The 20,659-nt window shown below is 47.8% G+C and overlaps 1 protein-coding gene across 3 annotated transcripts in view; it reads right to left on the bottom strand.

Moving 5' to 3' along the window:
• Window positions 1–711: 711 nt before the first annotated feature.
• Window positions 712–20,659, bottom strand: part of LOC142564615 (uncharacterized) — a 37,818-nt gene continuing 17,870 nt past the window's right edge. For all 3 annotated transcript variants that reach the window (XM_075675675.1, XM_075675674.1, XM_075675676.1), the window contains exon 8: window positions 712–19,521. In XM_075675675.1, the coding sequence (XP_075531790.1) occupies window positions 19,056–19,521 (466 nt within the window). In that variant the 3' untranslated portion in view covers window positions 712–19,055. The remainder of the gene's footprint in view (window positions 19,522–20,659) is intronic.

Below are 20,659 nucleotides of genomic sequence, written 5' to 3'. Positions count from 1 at the left end.
CAGTTTACCTGAGTAGAAAATCCTTGCAGGTACTGCTCACCTCGAAATCAGACACCGGCGTCTCCAGTGAACGTTTGAGCGAGCACGTCGAGGGCACTGCGTTTCTTTGCAGCATTCTTTACGGTGGAGATGCACGACAAGATGTCGCGGAACCACTGGCAGTTTGCACACGGCGCAGGAGAATCCGAATTCCACGCCGCGGAACTTGCGCTGGCATTTTGAAGCCACTCCCTTGAACGTGGCGATCTTGTCGGCATGGTACTTGTAGCGTTTCGTCTCGTTCTCCGCTTCTCGTCGCTTGCGGTCCGCTTCTTTGACTCTCGCCCAATGCTTGGCTTCTTGGCTCGAAGGGTTTTGCCTACGACGTTGCTTCGAGAGCCTATATTGCTCCTTTCTATGCGCATTGTATTCCCATTGCTCTTCGGGAATTCTTACTTTGCATGGTCTACCCATAGCTCATATTATAACTAAACCACGCGCGTACGTTACATACAATGTGTGGTTTTATACGTAAACCGAGACATACATATTCAGATGCACTAACGCAACTCGATTCTACGCAGGAGCCTTATAGCAGTGCCACCCCGTTGTTCAGCAACTCTCGCCACAATCCATCACGCACGGTGACACCGCACTGACGAGAAGCAGAGAACGACGCGAAACGTCGCAAGTACCACGCCGAGGGGGAGGAACCACTCTGTTTCACTCGTGTAAAGAAAGATATCTCATTTATTTGAATAACGAGCGATACAAATTGTTTCACCAGATATCTATTAACACTCGCACAATGAAAACACACACTCATTCAAGCCAGCAAACTTCTGTACACAGAGCAAGAGACCTCAAATATTGTGTGCACATGAAATTACAATCTTTTTATGGAGTGCTTATAGTTCTCGAATTTATTACAACCACTAGAATGTGGACAATGGGCATTTTCGGTATTCACAGCCTTTGTGTGCACGCTGCACATATGTATATGCAAAACTGCTGGTCCTAGGCATCCAGCAGAGCACAAAAAGTGTCGTCAAGCAATGCAGGAAGTGTTGAATATATATGTATATATATACATATGGGAACAGAAAAACAAGTGCAACACCACCAGAATGGGCATTTAAGATGAACATTTTTGCACGCTGCCCTCATGGATTGACTGCCTACTGCAAGAGGAGGAGGAAGGTTGCAACATGGAAAAAGAAAAAAAGGGAGTTACTACTTCAAAGCACATGGGTTGCAGTCGATGACAACAAAGGACTTTGATTCCGAGGAGTCCATAACGTGTCACAAAGTATTGAAAACAGCTGGCTGGTACACACTACTACTGGCAAAACCCAGCACAATTTAAACAGATTTTTGAGCAAACCAAGCAAGGAAGTGTCAGTGCAACGCAGAGGGGAATGACATAATCGAAACACAAACTATGCAATAAAAGACTGCGTGACATGTACCAAAGCCCCTCAAGGCATTACCATGGCTTGAGGGGCTTTTGCCAGCACAGTTTTTAAAGCATTTTTCACTTTTAGTACGAGCCATTGCCCGGCTGCTGCAAGATACAGTGAGCGAAGACAATATTACTGCTAGTACATACTGTCTTGTACGGCTTGTAGTTGACGTGTAGTTCTTGTATGACGAAAAGCACATGACAAACAATGTACATCCTGCACATCCCAGAGAGTATTGTCCTGCAAGGTCACCTTTGGGCACACTCTTGCTTCAGTTTTGAGGCCCACATTGGTCACCTTAAAGAGCTAGTGATGTCAGCCAAAGGTGTGCCTATTCAAATTGTTGAATGCATGATGATGGCTGCAGCAACTATAAGAGTTTGAGTGCACAAGCCAGTCCACATACATTGCGATTTTCGGCAAAGTCTAGTCACTGCAATAACGATGCCGTTCTCCTTGTGAGCAAGCCACGAGGCGTGTCGGAGCCATTGCTCAGCTTTGTTCGCAAACATCTTTGGAACATTATCTGTGGCCCTGTTGTGGAACATGACCAATTCATTGTAGCCAGGAACATGTTCCACAGTGAGCAGTACTCAAGGCTAAACAAAACAGACAGCATTGCTTTTGTGACAGGTCAAGGAAAATGCCTCAAAATCAAACACATTGTTTCGTTCAAAGATGTGAGTAGTTGCATAAAAATATTTGTCTCGTAGGTTCTCTTTCGAGTGTGCCTATAATACAAATCATGTAATGGAATCTCCGAGAGCGGAGCAGGAAATTTTACTAGAATTATCAACGTATGTTAGCTCATGCACTTGCATGGAGTGTGGTGGTAAAATATTGTTTGTAAGGCTAGCGCATAAAACACTTGTTGGCAAGCTGACTTGGGAATAGTGCATGTATCAATTTAAGCGTAGACGCCTTCCTATAAAATTTTTGTTTTAATTTTAGTACTACAGGGAGCTTTTCAGGAGCAAGCTCACAATTAGCACAAAACTTGCATTTAGAAATTTAAGTGGGGCTTTTATGGTAGCTAACTAAAATGTGTTGGGAGATTATGGTGGCAATGAAAAGAATGTGGCTTATATTAATAGAAGCATGTCCATAGGCACAGTTTTGTTTAAAAGCCGAGACCTCGACAGATTGGAAAATTCCTGTCAAATGTTTTTCACGACATTCTGGCATTACCGCTGCTGCTGCATTGGGTGCCACGAGTACCATGTACCATTGCGCTTTGCATTGCACTGAATTAGGTTCCACAAAAATTGGCACCTGCTCCCTTTCAACAATCAAATGTAAACATTCATTTATAGCATTTGCTACACATTTGAAATGTTGAGACAGCTTCGTGTTTTGTCCCCGACCATTTTAAATGTTTGAATTAAATGTTTTGCACAGTGTACGTATTCTTCAACAATGACTGTCCAATAGCTAAGTAGAAAAACATATTGTATATTTACAACTTTATGGTTGGGAGATGTCACAGTTGTTCAACTTTAGCTGCGTCATTTGTATAGAGTAGCTAAATTAAGAATTATGGCAATCATGAGATTGTATTCCTTACAGCTTGACATCTAAATTGACAACTTAAGTCAATTTGAACATGGGAAGGTTATTACGCGCAGTACAAAGTATTGCCAGTAAATGGTGAAGTTTGTTTGTTTACAGTGGTAAATTTTTAAACAAAGTGGTCTTGAAATCTTACTTTGCCTTAGGAGAAAAAGCTACACGAAATGTTTTTGCAGTGAATTTTCGATATTGTAACTTCTTGTGCAGTTCTTCGGTTTTTTCCCCCTATATGTTTCAGAGAGTATTTTGAATTATATTTACATATTTTTATGTACCTAGATTATGGCTAACCTGCTTCGCTTGAATATGTGGCCTTAATATAGTATGTGTATGCACAGATGAGCATGTGTGTTATGGTGTGTGTCGGCGACTTTCCTTGTCACTCTTTCAATGACCTCAAAAGAGGCATTAGATTTGGGCTTTCGTTCTCTCACCATGCCTGGGCAACTTGCAAGTCATACCTCACTTATAAGGCACACACCCGCCTTGGGTATTAATGAAAGTGCCAGCAAGCTCAACTGCTTGCCTTCTGATTGGATCACTGTTGTAAGTAGAAAGGAAGTTCCTTTTAACTATGACGTTTCCCATATAGCTTTGTGATGGCACGTCTGTTTTATGAAAACGTATTTACACTGTTTTGAGCTGCTATTTGTAGCATTACTATGTTTGGTTAAGCACTGAAATGTTTGTAGTAAAAGCGGCGTCTCCTTATCTTGAATAAAATCAAGTCCTATAGGGTGGGGAGAAAGAACGCCGCCATAGTCGTGGCTCATCACAGCCACCCATGTGTTCTTTCTGCTGCGGCTGCAGTTAAGAAACCCTTTTTATTCTCAAATCCTCTGCTTCTCGGAGAGTGAGGACAGCTACGCCTTGGTCATGACTCATCGCAATAGCCACATGTACTGCTCATGTGTCATTTACTGAAAAAAGTTTTTTTGCTTTGTTTTTTTACTGCTAGCACTGTTTTGAGCCACATGGCCTTCCACATGTGCTTTCCCTTTCCGATGCCTAATAAAGTAACATGCCAGCTCACCGGCCAATATGCTAGTAAGGTAATAGAATACTCATAGCCTTCTAGTGGGACCAGTTGAAACCACTAACAGACCACTTGCTTTTCAACTGGGTCACATCGGACCAGTTCATCCCACTTAAAACAAATAAAGTCATTATTATTATTTAAAAAAACAATAGTACCATTTGAAAACCAGCACAGTTCCAGTTGAAGACCAACAGCCTCCTACTGGGACCAGTTGAAACCAGCAACAGACCACTAGCCAGCAATAGACCACTAGCTTTTCAATTGGGTCATACCAGACCAGTTCATCCCACTTGGAAACCAATAGCACCACTTGAAAACCAGCACAGTTCCAATTGAAGACCAACAGCCTTCTACTGGGACCAGTTGAAACCAGTAACAGACCCGTATCTCTTCAACTGGGACCACATCAGACAAGTTCGCACCACTTGAAAACCGGTAGTACCACTTGAAAATCAGTAGCAATATTTTCACCTGGTCACCTGGGTACATCATGACGGGCTAGTTTTTATGAGCCTGTTTGGCTTGGCCTCTCTTGTTGCACTGAATTTTGTGCTCAAGTACACAACAGCCAACAAACAAACAAATAAAATGCATTGCAAGACTTGCAGTAGACCTAACACTTGCAAAAAGTGATCATAAAAAAAAGGCAAATCACTCCCAAGAAGTGTGCTCTAAAAATCATTACCATGAGCAGTACAGTGAAAGCCTCAACATAACGAGGTTGTACTTGCAGCAGAAAACATTGTTAAAATGGGAATTTTGCAAATTCAAGGTTCTAAATTACAGCAGTAAAAGCAACTTCGCAAATTCCCAGAGCATTTCCGACGGTTAGTATCTTGTCAGTAAACGCTCGTAATCAAATCACAATAAGGTCGGGCAATAATAGTGCAGCTATGAGCACTAGTGCATGCGGTGTAGGTGGCACGGAGAGCAATGCTTGACCCTCCAGAGGCCAGATCATTGGCCTCGATGCCATTTATACCTCCATGTGGTGCCCCGGGGCCAACGTTGAGAGCTTCAATATCTTGGCGGCTTAAGGAATAATGAGGGCCTGGGCGTGACGTCCTCACGCCAAAAGCCCAGGTTCCTAATGGCGGAGGCACTTGCGGACAGGGGATGCCAACCCCTTCGGTAGGCGGAAACTTGATGGGCGACACAGTGGTTCTGCACTAGCTCAAAGAGGCGGCATCCCTTTATGGTGGCGTCAACAGTAGAAATGTTAAAAACCAGGAGATTAAATGGGTTATTTGCAATGCTTTTGAGGATCTGTCCTACTTTATCGGACTCTGCCATGGACATGTCAGTTTTGTGACAAAGGGCGAGAACGTCTTGAATATAGGAGACGTACGGCTCATTCGCACTTTGGGCACGGGTAGTGAGCTGCTTTTTGGTGGTGAGAGGGATTCCCAAAAAGGTCGGACAGCTTCTGCTTGAACAGCTCCCAGCTAGTAAGTTCCTCTTCATGTGTTTGGAACCAAATGCACAGAGTTCCATCCAGATAGAAAATGACATTGGCTAGCATTATGATCGCGTAACACCTGTTCCCCTTGCTGACACGTCCGTACATGCTAAGCCATTCTTCTATGTCCGTACCATTGAGACTGGAGAATGTACCGGGTCATGCGGATGTGGAAGAGCAACGTACAGGGTCTGGGTAGCCGACGGTGCCGGTGCAGGCGTAGATCAGGTGTTGTCCCCAGGAGGCACTGTCGTAAACTGGATGCAACATCTGCTGCGGAACTCCATTGCGATGAAGATGGGTACCCCGCACCTACACCAAATGTTACGGGTATAGAATTATTTACAATATATTTACAAAGAGCGAACGCTCGCGGAAACGGAAGAGAGCCCAGCCTGGCTGTGTCCACTTTTCATAGTCTTCAGAACCGTCATCATTCTCTTCTTCGCCTCATCATAACAATATTTTCATGGACGATGTCATCTATAGTAATGCCACAAAGAAGACGCAACAGGACCGATTCACTGCTTCACGTACGCCACATTTCACACTTGCAACACACAGACACGGTGCTCGGTTCTCCGTATCTAGCTTTAAAGATCCAAGTTCCTGTGTGTGTGTCCTCTGAAGAATGTGCAAAACAAAGAAGGAAGGGGTGCAGATTGGGGCAAGGAGTGCAAAATACGTCAGTTTACCAAATCAATGACAACTTCAGTTTGGGCTAGTTGTTTCATTGCTCGCGGAAGAAGAAGAAGAGCCGAGCAAGTAGACGTGCTCCGCATGGGCTCTGCCGACTTTCATTATTGTGAGAAATTCACATCGCAGGAACGAAGTCTTTGACGAAAGACCTTCGTGAAGTTATCCGGACCCCCCATGTGAAAACTGCGAGTGAATATTATTTTGCGCTTTTGGATTTTGAAGTTCTCCGGGGTGGCGCTGCCATGTTAAGCCTGACGTCACCGTAAGTGGCAGCGCGTAGGTAGGCAAGGCGTTCCGCTGCCTTTGCTGCTGCTCGCTTGCTTGCTACGGTTTCTCGACGCTCACTATGGCGCACATCGCTGGATCCCAGCTAACCGCTTCTACTTTTACCGGAGGGAGTGTAATTGTTACTACAGCCCCACCTGCCCCCGGTGCTATTGTTCAAGCTACCAAAGGACCTTCGTTGCAAGAAACAACATCCATGGACTTCCAAGAGATCGCAGAAGATCGCCATGACGACTCTGCCATTATGGACGAGGACCTTTCTCTATCGGAATGTCCTTATTTCATTTGGTCTTTACACCTCAAGCCAAGAACGAAGAAGAAGCTCGCCAGAGGCGAGCAAGTGCGCATGGCAGGCAGGGTAATCTTTTTGCTATCACGCTCCTCCGCCACCGCATTATCATCAACATCCTACGCAGCTGCAGGTGCTGGGGCATCAAAGAAGCCTTCTTTTAAGAAGAGGCGACGACTCCCCCCCCCCCCCCTGCCACGTAGTGACTTCAAAATTATCATTCGACCCAAGAAAGGCCTTCAGGTGAAGAATTTCACCAACCACCAAATCTCGAAAGCCATCTCGGCCTCCTGTGGAGGGAAAGTTGACGATTCGCATTTCCTCATGCGCTTGAGACCTGGTTCCAACATAATGATTGTTAGTACCCCAGATCAGGAGGTGCGGATACTGTGCGGATATTGCGCAGAAGATCACGTGGATTGTGTTGAGTGGCAACCTTTACGAAGTCAACTCTTATGTTGTGGCACCGGATGGAGTGGCCCGGGCGTCATTCATGGAATCGACCCGGATACCCCACCCGAGGAGCTTATGACTCACCCAAGGGCGAGGACTCAAGGCGTGGAAATCGTGCAGGCCTGCATGCTGGGAAAGACCAAGATGGCCGTGATCATGTTCAGCTCTCGCGTAGTTCCACGATACGTTTACTACTACGGAGGGGAGACCAAGTGCCACCCCTACAAGCCCACAAAACAAATCTGCTACGTGTGCCAGTGCATGGGACACCGATCGGATGTTTGTCCTACCCTGAACATCAAGATCTGTCTCGCTTGCGGGACGCACGACCCGACCGACGACCACGAGTGCTCGCTCAAGTGCGCCGTCTGCAGCAAAGCCCATGCCACGGGGTCTCGTGAGTGCAAGCAAAAGCTCAAAAACAACAGCGCTACCACCAAAAAGCACCCTCTGCCTAGAAGGAGAAATGAAGACGACAATTATGGAGGAAGGACAAGGTGAAGCCGCCTGCGGTGGTTCAGCTCGGAGTCCTCGGCGAGCCGCTCAAGGTCCCGGGCCCAGTCCAGGTCAAGGTCCCGATTCCACTTGGAGTGGCCAAAGCCAGGAGGGAAGCAAGGGCAGCGGCAGCTTTCTATTTCGTCATCTACGTTGAAGCAGAAGAACCAATCGGGCAAGAAGAACCAAGCCAACAACAAGAAGGTGAGCTGGAATCAGTCTTCTAGTACCTCCTCCGCTCAAAATACCAGTGACAATAGTAAACATGCACCAGAATGTACACGCATCAGGGAAGAGCATAAAAAAACTCAAAGCTCAGGTTAACGACCTAAATCAACGCATGCAATGCTTAGAAGCTTTGCTAAGCAAAACAAACATCAAGACACAGCCAGGGCTGCAAAGCGGAACGATAGGCCACCAGCCCGCCATCTCCATTCCTCCCCCCCTCAAGAACCACCATGCCCTCCTCGTTCCCCGATGCGGTCTCGGCAGCGGCAGGCCAGTCAAGTGTAGTCACCCTCAAAAGCATTTATGCTACGATACAACAGATGGTCATTAAGGGTTATGGACTGGATTCCAAGGGAAGGGAAGCTGTCAGGATTGGGGGCTCAATCCCATCGCTCGTAACCCGTTGTCAAGATTGGAATCCTGCATGAATTAGAAGGTAGCTGGCCCATGCCGTATTCCAACTTATCCACGCTGAGGACGTTGATGAGGGGAAGGACTGCTTCTCATCGAGAACGAGGAATATGGATTTATTTACAGTACCTACATCAGTCTAGCATGACTGCGAGAGAAAATACCTGTCTAACGGGACTGCTTGAGAAAGTGCACTGAGCATCCGCACAACAGCGGTTTATAAACACTCGGTCCCCCCTCGATTCCAAGGTAACGGAAACGTTCATCCAGTCATTGTAAACAAGCCGCCTCTCTGCGGGATGGCTTACACACACTCACACACACACTTCTTTGCACGAGGCTTATGGTACAGAACCGACATCAGACGGACTTTATAGAACTCGGAGCTGACCCCCACAGCGTGGCCGGTAGCCCATTGTCTTGCGTCTCGAACGACGCGTGGGAAGAGGCCTCAGTAGACGTTCCCGCGGGCACTACCCCGCTCGCGGCAGACCAGGTTGGCGGTGGCGGGCTCAGTAACAATAGTAGGTCCGCCGAGCGCGTTCAGTCACAACGGCGACGAGGCTAGAGTGTAACGGTGGCGTTCCAGGAAAGTTGCCGCCGCTGTCGCAACTGGCTGGCAAAACTTGCACTTCAGCTGGCCGTTCTTAACAAAGTGTAGCAGGAGGCGTCAAAAAGTTAGGTGGGCGGATGAGATTAAGAAGTTTGCAGGGACAACATGGCCACAATTAGTACATGACCGGGGTAGTTGGAGAAGTATGGGAGAGGCCTTTGCCCTGCAGCGGGTGTAACCAGGCTAATGATGACGGCAACAGATGCTTTATCAGATGGGCAAATTAAACAATAAAGCCAAGGAGAACACACTAAGCCATGAAGAACTTGAAAGAATATGCAAGGTTGAGTTTGGCTCGCGCAAGCGGGTCGACGACGAGAGCAGCAATTCAAGCATCAAGGCGTACAGGCACATAAACAACACGGGTGATGTCAGCGACGCTGACAACTGCGACAGCGGTGGCATGAACGTCAGCAATGGCTAACACTACATGCAGCACACCCGAACACCTCGAGATCTGGCAGTGGAATCTTCGCTCTTTCAACAAGTAGGCAAGTTCACTCCAGCTCTTCATTCAAAATCACCCCCCCCCCCCCACGTCATCTGCCTTCAAGAGGTTGGGAACCAGCCGATCAAGCTACGGGGTTACTACATAATTAAACACGCGGGATCACCGAAGGTCGCAGTTTTAGTTCACAAAATAATAATGGCCGTGGGACATTATCAACATCACGACATTAATGCCAGCTAGTGGAAGTCCTCCTGCAGAAGAGGGGTAGACAGTCTGCCAAGGGCTCAGAAGGATGACTTCCGCAACATCATTTACGACAGCGTGAGAGCCGCTGGCTGCAACCAGCTGGTAGTGGTGGGAGACATGAATGCTAGACACACGACTTGGGGCTACCAACAAGACATGCAAAAGGGGAGGTCGCTCCTTGATGCAGTTGACCAAATGAGCCTGGAATTGATAACCAACCCGAGTAGGCAACAGTGTAAGTCGAGACAAGTTTCCGGACCTGTCATTTGTCAAAAACGTAAAGGAATACTCATGGACGCACCTGGGCGAAACACTGGGCAGCGATCAATACATCCTCAGCATCTCGGTATCCACCCCGAAACTCAAGAGAACAATTGGTGAAATTAGGCTCACGGATCGGGAGGCGTACAGGAAGTACCCCCCACAATTTTTAAAGCCTTTTTAGTTTCAAAAGTGCTCCTTCCAAAGCGGGCGTGTTTTGTGCCTAGGGACTGAGATGGCGCTGCAGTCAAAGTTTGCGTTACGCTAGGCATGCTGCAGTGCAGCAACGCTACCGACGCTGCAGTAGACGTGAGCATTTGCGTCGCGTTTTTTTGTTGAGTGGTCCTGATTTTTTCCCTGTAAGTGTGTGTGCATTATCGTGAGTAGTGCATAAGCTGCGCTTCAGCAGCTTTCCGTGTATGGTATGGTGCAGTCGGTGTGGGCGCTCATGTTGCCCTTGGGACCTGCAAGTATGCAAGCAGTGTGGGCTGGCGCTCTTCAATGCCAGTTTTTATTTTTTGCTGTCAGAAGGTAGGTGGTGCGTGTGATTTATCTTCGTTACAATGTGTTAGGACTGGGCAACCAAATGCCAACGTGTTTCGTGCCGGGATGTACCAGTGGGTGCCGGCGCAACATAGAGAAGAGGCAGTTCTCTCCGCCGATCGATCCGCTTCTCCTTGCAAAGTGGGAGAGAGCGATACCCCACGCAGACCAAGTGTTGGGGAAAACATCCAAAGTGTGTGACACCCACTTCCAAGAAGGGGACATTGTGAAGTCGTATAAACATATAATTAATGGAAAAGTGACTGATATCGAGCGCAGAGTATGGTCTCTCAGGAGTGATGCAGTTCCTACCATATTTGTCCATCTCACGTAGTACTTATCCTCAAATCACAAATGGAGAAAATCTCTGAAAAAGAGAGCGAGTGTCGCAACAAACGCAGCGGCAACTCAGAGCGACACTGCAGAGGACGCCGTACAAAAGCAACCAGAGCCCGTGCAAATCAGCTTTAATGTTAATGAGTTGGTGGAGAAGAGCGCGTCCTTGTGGTTGCCTCGACAGTGGAGATCAGCAGATCTTGAAGACTAAATGGACAGCGATCACAGATTGTTTTTTACGAGGCAGGAATGGAGGGAGAGGTACACAATATTGAAGAGTGTCGTAGTTCGCAAAGACATGAGCTACGTAGTATCTGTCTGCAGAAAACTGGTGCCGCGTTGCTCGTGTGGTTGAAGAACTTCCCATTTCTGGTACTTGACCAAATCGTTGACCCCGCTGGGCGGAAGAAAAGCATTTAGAAAATAATTCGACTTGCTTTTCTGGGATGCGCATAGCAAGCACTTGCCACTTTCTTTTTTTTTTTCTTTTCCCTCTGTGACTTTCAATATGTTAATAAACATCACTTAAAATCACATAAAATGATGAACGTGACGTCCTGCATGAAGTGCAAAAGGGATACAAAGGCTTCACAGGACTCTCTACCTCCTGAAGCAATGCTTGTGATTGAACGAGAGTTTGTGACTGGCAGCCTTGCTTGTCCTTGGAGGAAACTGTTTAGTTGTGTGAAAAGCACCGTTGTGCAAGCATAAAAAAAAAAGAAGCCTTCGGGGACCTTTTTTAGAGGGTTTTAGATGCCCTTGCCAGGACAGGGACAAACTGTATCGGTTGCCCAGAGCAGAGCTGTGATTTTACAGCACAGATTGTACGCTTCTATTTGGTCACACGAATGAACTTTTTTTCCCGAAAGAAGAGCCAGGAGAACGACAGTGCCAGTGGAGCTCGGAGAGAATTTAAAAAAGCAAAGCTCGTGTGAATGGTAACTGAAGTGAAAAGGAAGGTCTCTGAAAGTGTGTGAAGAGTTTTAATAAACTATAATATGCTGATACAAGTCCACTAAAAACATCTCTGTAATGCTTTTATTTTATAATTATTTACCAGAGGTAGCAGAGCAATGTCAGCATGATATCCATTTATCAGGTAGCCCTCTATATGTGCATTGAAAACTAAGGAGTCGCTTCATGGAACCTCTCTAGACGACCCTGGAGGGTGTATCTCATCCTTAATAAAATTGGGGAAATGTTCAAGCTTTGTTGTTTTAATTTTTGTTAATGCCGACTTATGCGATTTCGTGTTCGGAAAACAGGAATAAAAATTATTCGCGATCAGTATGATTGATACGGAGAGGTAGTGTCACCTTTCAAGCGAAAGTGCAAAGTAAACTCATTTCGCTATACAGATGCGGAAGGTAAGAAACGTGAGCGCCGAGATGCATGCAGACGGTCAATTAGATTTACACAATTTATAACATTGTTTATAGATGTTTTGTTCAATAAACGCTGATTCATACGCCATATATTCGACAGCGTAGTTTTTTACAGCAGGTTTAAAGCATTTAAATGCATTAAAAACCAAAAGCGCGAAATGCGCACGCAGGCGACTATTCTGCCAAAAACGAAATGTAATCGCCAATGTCCACTTTTTTCTAAATCACTGATCATTTGTACGCATACGTGGGCTAACTCCTAAAACTTGTACAGTGCAGATAATGACGCCGTGAAGTGTGAGCAATGCCTTCAGTTAAGCAGTGCGAAAGCACAACGGAATGCCACGCGCCTGTAGCAGATGACATGCTTCCTTGGTGCAAACTTCGACAGCAGCGGCGCGGGCACGGGTACAGAGGCGGGCTGCATACTCGCTGAGGGCGCGGCGAGGAGATGAGGAACTGAAAATAATCTATAAACGGTGGTACCCCCCAAACGAAAACGGTATAACGGACATAGCGGAATGGATGCAGCACCTTCGGAACGTCCACATCCAAACTGCCAAAACCATCCAGCGCATGGTCAAGACGCCCGAAGAGGACTGCTGGCTCTTATATCTGTGGGAAGCCCGTGAGGGCCTCCTCAAACGGTGGAAGCGAAAGCGATTAAACCGGAAACTACGTTGACGAATCGAGCATATCACCGAAGAATCCAGAAATTACGCGAACGAGCTGACGCAGCAAAATTGGGTACAATTTTGCACCTCCCTCAAGGGTACCCTGAGTACAGCACAGACGTGGGCCATCCCACGTTGCCTGATTGAGCCCGACAAGGCGAAATCGACAACCAGTCGGATGCTTCTAGAAATCGCTCACAAGTCCCCGGGATTGACCAGGATCTGATTGACACCCTAAATACCAGATACTTGGGCAGCGACCCCATACGACCCTGCCTCCTAAAATACGAAGAACCAAGATCAGAACTGGACGCTCCAATCACGGAGGAAGAAGTGTATGCCATGGCACGAGCTTCACAGCGCAACACTGTTCCTGAGGTTGACAAAATCACCAATGCCATGATTAGAAACCTGAGCCCGATGCACATCCTGGACTTGACCAAATACCAAAACGAGGAACTCTGGAGCAAGGACCACGTACCGAACGTGTGGAAACACGCGGAAATCGTGACCATTCCCAAACCTGGCAAGAAGTCCACGATCGATGCCCTGCGTCCCATTTTGCTGACTTAGTGCCTCGGCAAGCTGTACGAGCGGGTCATTGAAACCCACCTCCAACATTATATAGAGGACGGTGGCCTCTTCCCGCACACCATGCTTGGCTTCAGAACTAGACTTTCTGAGCAAGATGCTTTTCTAATCCTAAGGGAAGAAGTTCTCAAGGGCATCCCGAAGGGAGGAGAACACCTCCCGCTCGCACTTGACCTGAAAGGAGCCTTCGATAATATCTCTCATGGGGCCATTCCCAAGGAACTGAATGACATCAGCTGCGGGGAGTGCATCTTTAATTACGTCAAATCGTTCCCGACGGGCTGGACAGCAACCATCAGAATAGGCCAGACTCGATCGGATACGATCGACGTGCCCAGCAAAGGAACGGCACAAGGGGCGATAGTCTCCCTGATTCTCTTCAACGTCGCGATGCTAGCGCTGCCCAAAGAGCTATGGAAGCTCCTGGACCTAGGTTACGCCCTGTACGCTGACGACATCACGCTCTGGGCCACCAAGGGCTCCCACGCGCAAGAAGAGGCGATCCTTCAGGAGGCCGCGATGGCCGTGGAAAGATTTGCAGCAGCGAGCAGGATGTGTTGCGCGCCCGAGAAGTCCAAGGTGATCCGGGTGCATGGAGGAGGAATCTACAAGTCCCCCAGCCCTATCAACCTCTATCTAGAGGGCCAGAAGATCACGGAAAGCAATAAGACTAGGCAGGATTCTGGGTTTTTGGATCCAGAGCAACCTGAAAGCCTCCCACACCATCCAAACCCTAAGGTCTGCCACCAACCAGATCTCGCGAATTATCAAATGAATAACAAGAAGCCGCAAGGGCATGCCAGAAGAGGACACGCTTCGCCCCGTCCAGGCTCTAGTGATCAGCAGAGTAACGTATAGCATGCCGCATCACTACCACTCGCTAAATGAACGCGACCAAGAACAAGTTGATCCCATCATCAGAGGCACATACAAAACGGCACTGGGTCTCCCTGTCACCACCTGAAATGAGAAGTTAGTGACCCTTGGGATCCACAACACCTTCGTTGAGCTGTCAGACACGGTTATGGCTTCGCAAAAAGCCAGACTACAGAACACGGCGGTGGGCAGAGCCATCCTCCACCAGACCGGAATGGCAACGGAGCTCCATGCCATTCCGATGGGCAACAATCACTCCCACCTGAGGTCAGAGGCAAGATCAAGGCGAACCCCATACCGAAGCACGTGAGTTATGAACTTCATGAAGGACAATGCAAGGCTCACGTCAACAGACAGCGCCGACTATTCAAGGGTGACTCGTACGTAACGTATGTGGACGTGGCGGCATATCCTGTAGGGAGGCCTCTTCGTGGTAGCCGCCGTGAACGGGAGCGACAACTCCTTGACTCTCGCGGCCTCCATCAGGGCAGAGACCCCAGCTGCGGCTGAGACCATAGCCGCGGCACCAGTAATAAAGCAACTAGACAGGGTAGGCAGAGAAGTTCATGTCGTTACCGACTCGCAACAAGCCTGCCGGAACTTTACCAACAGATGAACACCGCTGCTGATGGCTCAGATTCTAGGCCAGAGGCTGCAAGAATCCCATCAAATCACGTGGGCGCCGGGCCACACGGGACTGGAGGGGAACGAAAGGGCGAATGCTCTAGCTCGAGCACTAATCAACCGAGCGGGGCAAGACCAATCGTTTCATCAATCCCCACCCTTTACCTTCGTGCCCCTGCCATCCAACTACTGCGACCGACTCGAGATCCAGCGACTCAACTGCAGGATTTATCCTCCCCCTCACAGAAAGCTCAGCACTGAAGAGGCAGTAGCTCTCAGACTTATTCAGACCAACACATTTTCAAACCTACACAGATACAGTAAAATGTTCCCAAATACATATCACGGCATCTGCCCCTGGTGCGGCGACACACGCCCTAGACTCTTTCACATCTCGTGGGGGTTCGGGGGCAAACCTCAGCACTTAAAGACGCCTGGCACGACATTTGAGCGGTGGGAGGTACAGCTGACCGGCGATGCCCTGGTGGGACAAGAAGCTCTCGTTCAGCAAGTACGTCGAGCAGCCATGGCCAGTGGAGTCCTGGAATGAGGACACCACCCACTTGACCTCAAGAGCAACGACCTCGATGGTCCCAATAAATGTTCTCTCTCTCTCTCATCACTCTACTGAATTCATAAACGTATATTTTAGAGCCATCCGCATATACAGGGTTTCCTTTGTAGCTTCATTTTGCTGTTTCTTTACGATTCCTCCCTTACGTCAGAGTTTGATATGCAATAAGAGATATGCACTAAGGGTCTTTATACATCTGGAAAAAACAGAAAGCAATCAGAACAGAAATGCGTTCCAAGTTCCAACACATGTAGTAAAGGTCAGCAAATTCAATGTAAGCAAACTAATGGATGAATTAGCAATCTTTCACAGTAAAGCTGTGTATGGCTAGAGCCTTTCCGTCATCCAAGAACAACCCGCGTACTAGCTCGTTGGTGTCCCATGCCACAACTGCATGAACGTGCTCATGCCACTTCTCACGCATTCGTTGTTGTCTTCTTCCTCACCTGGCTCCGTTGCTGCTGATTGCTTAAGGGTGTACGAGTCATTCGTTGGCAAGAGGAAACCATTGTCATCATCAGCATCAACCATCACCATCAGCGATGGCTCGAGCATCGTCGTCATCTTCCACAGCTGGCTCGTTTACGTCAAGGCAAAACTGCTCAGTAATCGGCTTGCAGGCGCAGCATCAAGATCAAGACCAATTGAGTGCTCGTAGAGTTGCGTACCAGCACCATCACTCTGGACGGCAGGAGGGGGCTTGTCTGATTGCGGACTTGTCGCGACCAGATGGTAATTGGCTGGCCTCGTTTATGCTTGAACGGTTCGGGCTACAGTGCTACACTGATCCCAAGGTGATAACAACCACAAGACGCTCTTGTTTGGACTTAACCTTTGCCAAAAGCCTGTCCATCATCATCACCGAACCCTTGGCCGTCTACGATAGCGACCACGAAGCTACAGTAACTTGCGTGCAGTAATCAACAACACCAAAATATTTATGCATCTCTGTGTTGTACATTATATGATCTATACAGCCTCACTGGTCATTGACCTTCAAAGAGTAGAATGGCTGTGGAATTTCTTTTCTTTTTTTTTTTTGGTTGGCAAGAACTGCACATCGCTGGGCTGCCACTTCCAGTCATATATTCACAAACATGACCAGCTAGCTCTTGTTCTCGTGTACTGCACTGATGAATTTTATGGTCATCACACAGCTTGCAGCCGATGCTGTCTGTTGCAAGGAAGCCTTATTCTTCTTGTTGCCCCTCAATAATGTCAGGTTTACCAGAGGTCTGAGCATTGTTCCACCAAAGGATAAAAGGATAATTCACTCAAATAATTTTTGAGCAATTACTAAGCGAAATTGCTATTTCCAAAAATGCAGCCGGGTGGTGGCAATTGATGCCTGCCATGGAGGTTAAAAAAAATAAGGAGCTTTTGTTCCACATTGTTTAACATAACACTTGGCAATGTTGTCTCCATTCTTTGTCCAAACTTTTAAAATCTTGATTATGTAGTAATGATCCATGCATTTGGAACAGGATGCTCTTGCAAGGGCAAGGTCACATAAGGGACATTCTTGTGATTTTTTTCTGAACAAGGCTGACCAAAAAAATATGATTATGGACGAATTTTGCATTGACACCAAAACCACAGAACCTGTCCACTTATATGATGCCATACAAGTTTAATTCTCAGCCATGGCAGTAAAATTCTGATGGGGCTGGTGCGCACAGATGCTTGTGTACTGGGCCAAAACATTCGCCTTCCGCGAAACTACAACCCTGGCCACGCCTCCGCCAATGGCGCACGTTGATTGGCGGTTTTATCAAAACCGGAAAATATACAGCACCATCTAGTAGTTCTGGCCTACATCAGTTTTACGTCATGGTGTCAATGGGTGCTCTCGACATATATTGAATAAACGAACACGTCTTTTGGCATCTTTTGGCATTCAGTTGGTGGTGGAGTGTAGCAGAGATAAGACAGGTGGTAGTTTATAGTAGCCTTTTTGGTGGCGTCTTATATGCATTGCTTCGTGGCAATAGTTGTCGATTCATTTAAAACAAAACATTCCACACTTCCTTATTCAATGTATTTTACCCAAAGCGGCCGTAACCAACCGTAGTCAGTGCGCAGAACCCGTACTGCGGCCACTACACTCTAAAACAACACACCCGAGCCGCTTTGCACTTGCACCGTGCGCTCTCTCATGCGATGTGAAGCGATCGACAGCGCATGTTGGTAGTGCACGCTGACGTCACGGGTAAGCAGTCGCTTGATTTATGGAACATGACCATCGCAGAAGGCAAACGTTTTAGAATACGTCCCCTTTGCTTTGGTTGCATGTTAGTTGCCAAAATTAATCTAATGCCCTTCATTACAGCACCGCTTACACCTACCACGAAGATTAGTCTGGAGATTAGTCTGGAGCAGACATACTTATATGATGTTATGAGCAGCTAGGGCAGAAACTTCCATGTTTCATTCTTCGCATTTCTGGCTTACAAAGACTACACTTTGTACTTTGAAGATTCAATATTTCTGGTACTCCACAGGTGTAATTTGACAATGCAAATTAACTAAAACATTTCTATTGTACTGTCCTTTTTATGGCAAATCAGTTGTGTGGAATCCTGCAAGGAAGAGGAAGTGTCATGAAAGGAAAAATGGACATCCACCCAAATGTAATGCAAATCTACAAAGGAAGCCTATACAGCTTTCTCAGACAGAAAGCTTCGCAGCGTGAGGAAAAATTTGTCCCAGTCCGGGATAGAAACCCGGGACCAACACCGTTCCGAGGCAGTCACTCCACCATCTGAGTTATCCGGGAGGTTAGCAGATTGCAGGTCGATTTGTCAACTGATTCGCCCTCGCACTACGATCTGCTAGCCTCCTGGTTAGCACGGATGGTAGGGCGACAAGTTCTTCCTCAGATGCGAAGCTTTCTTTCTGAGAAACCCATGTGGGTTACTCCGAAAGCTGAATGTAGCTTTGTGGCTTTGTTCAGCTGGATGACAATTCTCCCTTTCATGCCCCTTTCAATTGAAAACCCAACTAAAGGCCTGTACTAAAAATCTAACCAAGCCAATCCATCTATCAAATCTTCTGCTACACCTGTAGACAACCCGTTGTGTGCTCTACGCTTCGTATGGCCTGTAAATGACACTTTCTCTAACCTTAAAAATGTCTACCCACATCTGATCCCTAGTCCACATTGGAATCTTTCTATGAACATTACATCTTTCTTGTTTTGTTTGTTGGCACAAAAACTGTCCCTCCAATGCCGTTTGCTTCTATGAGCACGGTGTCACAAGAGTGGTAGTGTCCAGAGTTCAAGACCTCCGGCTTGAAGCTGCCAGTCAAGTCCTTGTCAAAGCACAAGCTTGCAAACACTGAACATCTGAGTCAGACTCGGTCTTTCTTTCTGCACTGCCGCATTTATAATGCCAGACACTGCTCCACCATACTTCGTCCGCTCGCTAGAACAATTTGCGCATTTACAACCTCTTTCATTTCTTCTTCGTCGTCTGCGTCGTCTGTTCCTTCCCGTCCACCACACTCTACGCTCAAACTCGGCACGCGCGGACGTGCTTCTTCAGCTTGAAGTTGTTCGCCAGGCCCTTGCCGCAGTGTGGGCAGTGGTGCGGGTACTCGCCTGCGTGCATCATGCGTTCGTGCTTCCTCACGCTGCCGACCTCGGTGAAGCGTTGGTGGCACTGGCTGCACTGGAAGGGTCGCTCGCCGGTGTGCGTGCGCAGGTGCGACTGGAGGTGCGCCTTCTGGGCAAACGCCTTGCCGCAGTCTGGGCAGGCGTACACCTCGGCGTCGCCCGTGTGCAGCTTCCTGTGGCGTTTCATGTTTGAGTGAACGTTGAAACACTGGCCGCACACATCGCACGCGTATGATTTCTCCTTCGTGTGCAGGCGCTGGTGCCTCTTGGCGTCCTCGGCCCGGCAGAAGCCCTTCTTGCACAAGTTGCAGGTGAAAGGGCACTCGCCCGTGTGTTTACGCTCGTGAATCGTGACGTGGTTCCTGCATACGAGTGTGCAAAGATATGAAAGAATTTGTTAGCATGTCTGGCAACATCTGTGAAATATAAAGTTAGTAAAGATACTCACAGACATGGCCGAATAGCAGTGAAATGCGGAGGAAGAAGCAGGAAGCGCTTTTGTTTATCTTTGCTCTGAACGCACCCTTTTGTGGGATACATATGTACTAGAGCACAAATCAGGTTAGCATAAGAAGGTAAGTACAGTAAAACCTCGTTAAACCTTACCCGCTTAAACAGTAGTTTCGTTTTAAAAGTAGTAAAGTCAAATCCCCGACTCAGCGGCCATTGAACATAATGTGTTTCGTATCCGCATAAACCGTACCAGCTTACTGCGTACGCATCGGTTAAAACGTAGCGTTCGAACTTTTCGTCGCGCAAACACGGCGCTGCGCCGTCTCCATCGGGCGGCCCGGCAGAACAACACGCCTCAGAGATCGGAACAACGGCCTCCAAGCGCCCTGTGCGTTTGCACGTGAAGCCACATCAACATCAACATCATTTCGACGCGGTGCCAGAGAGCGTTATGGCGTCGTGCAAGTGAGGACTCTCGTCGTTCCGAAGCTTGGATAAAAAAGATGCCGGATGCTCAGCATAGAAGAAAAATTAGACATCGTCCGTGCTATCGAACGTGACACGAAGAAGTCGGCGCTGACACGCAACAGGGATCTGCTGTTGACTACAGTGTGTGGCATTTGGAATGCGAAGAAGTTGCTCGGCAGTGCTGCTGCGACCGCGAAGATATGTCGGCTACGAGGTTCGGCTTTTCGCCATCGTTGCCTCTGTTGTTGCCGAAGTGTCGACTAGCGACAGTGACGAGGACGACACGGAAAGCGATAGCACGGGCGATTCAGGCCCGACAGTGGCATAAGCTGCGCGTTGCGTCAGCCTCATGAATGCAATCGTCGCGACGACAATAGGGGCGCGATAATGTAACTCTATTCCAAATGAAAATTATTCCAAACTCCGGCACCTGTAATGAAAAAGGCGCCCCCGGGACTTCTGCAGCACTGCTGCGCACGTGCACGGTGAATACGTAACGCCAACGAGGAATCTGCCATGCGAGTGTTTGCCGAGAAGAGGGGGCTGGCTGAAAAGCTGGCACCCAGCTTCAGAAAGTTT

This window comes from Dermacentor variabilis, chromosome 11 (genome assembly GCF_050947875.1).
Source record: "Dermacentor variabilis isolate Ectoservices chromosome 11, ASM5094787v1, whole genome shotgun sequence".
Taxonomy (NCBI): domain Eukaryota; kingdom Metazoa; phylum Arthropoda; class Arachnida; order Ixodida; family Ixodidae; genus Dermacentor; species Dermacentor variabilis.
This window is presented reverse-complemented; position numbering and strand designations above follow the sequence as displayed.